The sequence below is a fragment of the Branchiostoma lanceolatum genome, chromosome 13, assembly GCF_035083965.1.
Source record: "Branchiostoma lanceolatum isolate klBraLanc5 chromosome 13, klBraLanc5.hap2, whole genome shotgun sequence".
Classification (NCBI taxonomy): Eukaryota; Metazoa; Chordata; class Leptocardii; order Amphioxiformes; family Branchiostomatidae; genus Branchiostoma; species Branchiostoma lanceolatum.
This window is the reverse complement of record NC_089734.1, coordinates 763,867-771,133: the sequence shown is the minus strand read 5'-3', so window position 1 is coordinate 771,133 and position 7,267 is coordinate 763,867. Positions and strand designations below refer to the sequence as shown.

Sequence of the window (7,267 nt, the reverse complement as noted above, 5' to 3'; positions counted from 1 at the left end):
AGAAGGGGTCCACAGACCGTCGTGATGTTTGGTATGTAGAGAGCTCAGAAGGTGCTTTACATAATCAATGACTTATTATGTAAATCAGGAGCTAATTTACATAACTAATAAGGAAAGTTTATAAATGCACCGCAACTCATAATGAGACATGTGACAGTGTTCCCGAAAATAGCTCAGGCCTTGCTTAAAAGTATAAATAAACAGATGGGGCATATAAATAAACAAGAGGTGGGTCCAGTTGGTTTTGAACGTGTTCAGTTTAGGCATCTTTGCCCAACACACGTTTTGCGACAAAACGAAAAGGGGACAAAATAGAAAGCCTGACAAAAACACCTAAAAACACGTCAAAAACCAAAACTGCACCACTGCTAGGTATGGAAAAGTCACATGTACTATATGTCTGTCAAATGTGGATGATATGGAATAAAGATTTATAAAGGGGATAATAAATGTTTATGATTTTTTTTCATATTATGAGACCAATATTATGGTAAATGAACATTTGGATAATTTTTTCTTACTCATGACATATTCAACCTTGTTTGAGAGGAACATTGATGGATATGAATGATGCAAATGACTTAATTGTCATAATTAATTATGAAAGTTAACAATACATTATTGGTATATTATGGAAAATTCATACAAATAAAAACGTAGGTTAGATAAAGGTGAATATCATCAGACTTGAGTTATGAGGTATGGACGTCATTTGCATAATGATTGAGGAAATGCTACAATACATTCCTAAAGAAGGATAGAATTTAGATATTTGCAACATATGCAGTTTGGGAAACGGGGATAAGAAATTTGTTTGAAATATGCTACTGCGAATGTTCGAATATCTATTATAAGCTGAAAAGGCTGTACAAATCCATTGGTAAATGCTGAAAAAAGTCATATTTGAGGTATATGCAATTAATGTAATAGTGATCATTTCAAACCATATATCATACAGATTAGGTGTTTTCATAGTTACAGAAAACAGCGCTTGGTGAAGGTATGGGGACGTTGAACATATATGGAAACTCTACATGTTAATCAATGAATAAGCAAATAAGTTAGACAACACAAAAACAAAATGTCTCCAAGCCTGGATCGAGAACCGCCGTTGCAGGAACAATGTATCCCTGACGAAACTGTGCATTCCATCAAACTATCAAAATGTCCTTCGATGTGAGAATGTTAGCGTTTCCTGCTGAGGATTTGTACATGAGACACGTATTATAAGAAGTGACCTCGATATCGGGATTGCGGTACTCGGCGGTTTTTACTTTTCAATTTATATGAATATTGAAACAAGCAGAATTTTATTTTCAAGATAGATTATCAATTGTCCAGATACAACAAAGCATGTTACGATAGGTAAATGATCATACACACTCTCTTAAGGAAAATATTTTCATCTGATTTTGCAAGTACACAATGAAACGTTTTCGTTATAAAACAGTCGGCTACCTGCAGACGTGTACGTTGCGCCGGCTTCTTCGTAAGTGTGTGAAGACGCTTCTTTCTCCTCTTCCAACTTGTCAGAAGCGCCGTTGCCATGGCGGCCACGCCCACGCCCGCCACTCTGATGGACAGGAGGGGGTTGGGGCGGCGGCCCGCTGGTTTGGACCCCCGGCTGGGGCGACTCCTGCTGCCGCCCCGCCCCATGTGAAGAAGGCGGTAGATCCTCGTCCTTGATTGTAAAGTACACTCTCTCGGCTTCTTCGTACGTGTCTGAAGAAGTTCCTTGGCCCTCCTGCCGCTTGTCAGAGGTGCCGTTGTGCTGATGGACAGGACGGGGTTGGGGCGGCGGCCGGCTGGTTTGACCGCTGCCGGGGCCGGAGAAAGGGGACCGGACCGGCTCTGCTTGCTTGGACATTTTGACTGTACTGTACAGGCAACCGTTGCGCAGTGTGTGATGTAGTGAGAAAATATATGAATATAGCAAATAATGCCTTAATTAGTCTGACGACGTAAGGCCACTTTTGCCCTTATTTGGAGGGATGACGTGGCATTAGGTGGAGCGAATGGCATTTTGTTTTTCTGCAAGAGGCAGACTAATTTTCTTGGAAAATAACTTTATCTGGGCTGGGAGGGAGAAACATCAAAAAGTGTTTACGTGAGAACTCTTAATGTAGTCGATGGATCCCGTGTTTTTCTGGAGACATTTCAGAACATTTCTGTGGCAGTTTCCATCTGATGATCTTCTGAGACCGGTTAATTGTTCCAAAATGAGATAATCTTGTACAGTAGATTCCTCTTATTTCCATAACTGATTTGTTAGTGCATTTTATGCAATAGTAAGGAATAGTCCATTAACCCTAGGGGACAAAATGAGCGGCACTCAATGGGAGGGTGGTCGTAGTAGATGGCATTAGTTTATTTACACATGTTGAGTGCAAAGTATGGTAAACTTACCGAAAATATACCCTGATATAAACTTGCTGATCTATGTGCCACTAGGCACTACAAGGTTTACAACGACTGATCCATGACTCTGTTAACGAAGCTAGTGTTCTCACACAGAGAATGTTTAATGGCATTGAAACATCAGTACATACTTCACAAAATATCATCATTTTCCTGTGTGTCTAAGTGGTAACGAATTTCCAAAAATAATTTCATCAGGTTGGTAGAACATAGGATATTTGGAGTTTCTTTTAACACAACCAGGTAATCTCACCTGCTGACCTTTCGGTGTCTGTCGTCTGTCAGACACCTTCTTAAGAGCTTGTGACTGGAGTAATGCTTCTCACCGCTATAAGTAGCCGATGTAGGTGGCGCCTTTGCGGTGAGAACGTAATCCCAAATGTGGCTGAGCTTGTATCCCCCCAGAGTAATAGACAGAGAGGACAACAGACGCATTCGTTGGATCAAGGAGGCAGTATGGATCAGGAAGTCATCACCAGTGATTACGTTCTCACTGCAAAGGCGCCATCTACAACGGATACTTATAGCGGTGAGAAGCAGTACTCCAGTCAGGAGCCCCGAAGAAGGTTTCTGACAGACACCGAAACGTCAGCAGGTGAGATTACCTGGTTGTGTGAAAAGAAACTCCAAATATCCTGGTAACGAATTTGTTGAAGTCTGTATTTCTGAGCCCTGGTCCTTGCGCTAATTCTGAGCTCATTTCGATTTTTACAAAATAAGATTATCTTCCGAAAGGTCTTATTGAACATTAAAATCGTCCCTTCTCACATCTACTTGGAGTTAATTGATCTATTTTCCCTGAATACCTTTGTCAAATTGTATTTATCATGTATCAACGTTCTTTATACCCTAAATACAGCTACCTACAGAAGTTTTGATAGTCTTAAGGCTTCCTTAGGGCTTAAACGTCGATTCTCTCTCTAAACGTTTTTCTCGCTGCAGCCCCACCTAACGGCGAGAGAAGGTATTGCCCTGATGAAGGCAGAAGGACTACTGGCACGTCGGCGGGTGACCGTCTTTTGGTTGTGTATAAAGTACACCAGTCCTGCTGAGCACATGCTGTTTGCACATGCTTGCTCTGTAAGCTAGCCCTGACAGTCGTCGGGTTGAGGGTATTTATAGAATGCGTACGATGCACCTGCGCGGTTGTTGTAAAGCGAAGTAACTAAAAATGAGCAATGTCAAACTAGTACCTTTTGTTTAAAAAATGTCTGGGCACTTCAGCAGTGGGGGTATAGTTTTGCTCTAGAATTCCAACAGGACAATGGTTAACTGTCCACGTCTAATCTATCTATTGTCTGCTAGTCCTTATCAATAAGTCCGGTGGTACTTCTTGTATCCGCTTCCACCTTTGAGTTACTGATGCTTGCCTGAGGTTTGTGTAGGAAGAGGTTCACTTGACGCTTGTAGGGTTAACTAAGTGACGCATTGACGTTTTATTGGCATTGGAAGGGTTAAAAAGTCCACTAGTTCTTGAGGAGGGTTACTTGACGCTTGGAAGGTTAAAATGTCCTCTAGTTCTTGTCTATGAGCCCAATGGTGCTTCTCGTATCTGCCTGAGTATCTGATTCTTGCCGGAGGTTGGTGTGTGAGAGGGTTACTTGACACTTGTTGGGTTAGCCAAGTGACGCTTTGAAGTTCCTGTGGCATTGCGAGGGTTAAAATATCCGCTAGTCCTTGTCTATGAGCCCGACGGTGCTTCTCGTGTCGGCCTCCACGTCCGAGTTGCTGCTGTAGTGGCTCAGGTTGGTGTGGGAGGAGGGTTACTTGGCATTTGGAGGGTTAAATAGGTGGCGCTTGGAGGGCTAAAATGTCGACTAGTCCTTGTCTATGAGCCCGACGGTGCTTCTTGTGTCCGCCTCCACGTCCGAGTTGCTGCTGTAGTGGCTCAGGTTGGTGTGAGACGACAGGTGTTTGGGCAGGTCCAGGCCAGGTGTGCTGACGTTGACGTGGTACAGGTGAGAGCCGGGCTCGCTCAGCGCACTCATCGTGATGGTCCTGGGGAGGGGAAGTGAAAATGATAAGTGAAAGTAAGGACAGGTGTTTTGGCAGGTCCAGCCCAAGAGTTGACGTTGCCGTGGTTTAGGTGAGACCCACACAGACCCAGCCTACAGACCCATACAGACCCAGCCTACAGACCCATACAGACCCAGCCTACAGACTCATACAGACCCAGCCTACAGATCCATACAGACCCAGCCTACAGACCCAGCCTACAGACTCATACAGACCCAGCCTACAGATCCATACAGACCCAGCCTACAGACCCAACCTACAGACCCAGCCTACAGACTCAGTCTACAGACCCATACAGGCCCAGCCTACAGACTCATACAGACCCAGCCTACAGACTCATACAGACCTAGCCTACAGACTCATACAGACCCAGCCTACAGACTCATACAGACCCAGCCTACCGACCCAGCCCACAGACCCAGCCCACAGACCCAGCCCACAGACCCAGCCCACAGACCCAGCCCACAGACCCAGCCTACAGACTCAGTCTACAGACCCATGCAGACCCACCTGATGGGGTAGCCGTACTTGACTCATCGCAGGCACAACCGGTACACCAGCGACATCCTACATACCCATACAGACTCATTCTGAATACCCATGCACACCCAGCCACAGACCCATGTAGACCCACCTGACAGGGTAGCTGTACTTGACTCTCCGCAGACAGAGCCGGTACACCAGTCTTAGACCCAACCTACACACCCAGCCTACACACCCACCCTACAGACCCAACCTATACACCCAGCCTATAGACCCATACTACAGACCCACCTAACGGGATAGCTGTACTTGACTCTCCTGAGACAGAGCCGGTACACCAGGGCCAGGACCAGCAGGTTGGCCAGGAACACCGTGGCGGAGCTGCCGATGATGAGTGGCGTGTAGTTCTTCGGTTCAACACGCGAGGAGGGGAACAGGCGCTGGGAAGGACACGAGACCATCTTTAAATGAGATGACTACATACTTTAATGTCCAAGCAAATCAATCGGTGGCAATGTCAGTAGGCAACTGACAAAAGCAACCGTTGGCCATTGGATACCGCATTGCCACCGATAGATCTGCTTGGAGATCATACATACTTAACCATTCTAATGAAATTCATACAATTTTACGACGTGGATATGGAATAATGAGATCGTTTGGGGACAGGCAATGAAATCTACTACGTAGAGCCCCTGTCACACATAGCCGACACAGACATTTTAGGAGTTAGTATTAAGCAACGTTATCTGTGGATGGGGGTTATTCGGCGAAGTCTTTAAAAGTCTGGGTCGCGAACAAAGTCGGGGTAAGATTTTAAATGTGTGACGGTGGCTTAGTTCATGTTGCAAGCTGCACAATAAACTACATACGAGACTGTATTTGGAGACGGTCCTAAAATGTTCAGCGGAATAGATGAAAAATTTCTAGTCCAAAATAACAAAAAGAAACCAAGGACATACAGGTAGTACGTCTTTCTTGGCGGCCTTAGCTAGAGTCGGGAAGACGGGGAGGTCGTGCCGTGGTACCTCGGTAACTGCGTCGGGCCTGCGGCTGGGGATGGGCAGGAACGTCGCCGAGGGCACGCAGTCTTCATCCACCAGCTCGCTCAGCTCCAGGTCGTCAAGGTAACGCCCTTTGAACTTTGGCGGCTGCTGGCAGAGGATGTGGAGTCCGACAGTGACGATGTCCAGCAGCTGCCACAGTCCGACCATCTCGCAGCCGCATGTCCAGGGGTTGCCGGCTACATGCACGCTGTTCAGGGCCTCTAGCGGGAGGATCGCCTTGTCGCTGATGGAGGTCAGTTTGTTATTGATGAGTCCGAGAGTCTCCAGCTTCTCAAGCCCGAAGAAGACATCAGGGTCCATCTGCTGGAGGTTGTTGTAGTTGAGGTTGAGTTCCTTAAGTTTGTGTAGCGTCTTGAAGGTGAAGGGTTCGATGTAGGTGAGGTGGTTGTGGTCCAGGTCAAGCTGGATGAGGTCGGAGCATGGCCGGAGGATCTCACCTCCTAACGTCGTCAGGTTGTTCTCACTCACGTACAAGTTTCTTAAACTGTCCAGCCCGAAGAACGCGTAGTCTTCAAGATTCTGCAAGGCGTTCGCTCTGACGTCTAAGGAGTAAAGCCCTCGGAGGTCTTGGAAGGAGTAGCCCTGTATCGTCTTGAGACCGTTGTCCTTCATCTCAAGATATCTCAAGTTTCCAAGATGGCGGAAAAGTCGCGTGGACACGTTGACTGTGTTCTCGCTTATGTAGAGATGCTCCAGGTTGTATAACCCTTGAAAAACCTCTGGGAAGATGTCCACAAGTTTGTTCATCTTCAGGTTGAGGCTCTTTAACAGGTAAAGTCCTTGGAAGATGGAGCCCCGCAGTGTCGTCATGTTGTTGTTGTTAATCTTCAGCGACCTGAAGAAACAAAGATGGACATTAGATGCTTGAAAATCATCAAAGAAATGAAAATGAAACAAATGTGATCCTCCTATATGGCTAGTTAACGTAAACTAAAGGATAGACTGAGACAGAGAGGCGGAAGTCTGCGTAGCTTTATCTGTCTGTCTGTCTGTCTGTCTGTCTGTCTGTCTGTAAGACTGTTGCTGTTGAGGTACATAATGACTGATTTGATCGATTGATTGCTTCAGACAACCGTGATTTTGTTGAGGACCATATTAGTCGATTGATCGATTGGTTGGTTGGTTGATTGATTGAGTGAGTGAGTGAGTGAGTGAGTGAGTGAGTGAGTGAGTGAGTGAGTGAGTGAGTGAGAGAGAGAGAGAGAGAGAGAGAGAGAGAGAGAGAGAGAGAGAGAGAGAGAGAGAGAGAGAGAGAGAGAGAGAGAGAGAGAGAGAGAGAGAGA

General features: G+C 45.9%; 1 protein-coding gene across 1 annotated transcript; it reads right to left on the bottom strand.

The window, feature by feature from the left end:
- Nucleotides 1–2,336: 2,336 nt before the first annotated feature.
- Nucleotides 2,337–6,817, bottom strand: LOC136447805 (chondroadherin-like). Its single transcript, XM_066446869.1, has 3 exons — nt 5,880–6,817; nt 5,209–5,357; nt 2,337–4,416 (listed from the first exon to the last, which is right to left on the bottom strand). The coding sequence occupies exons 1-3, from the start codon at nt 6,792–6,794 to the stop codon at nt 4,236–4,238; spliced, it is 1,245 nt and encodes a 414-aa protein (XP_066302966.1). The 5' UTR covers nt 6,795–6,817; the 3' UTR covers nt 2,337–4,235.
- Nucleotides 6,818–7,267: the final 450 nt, after the last annotated feature.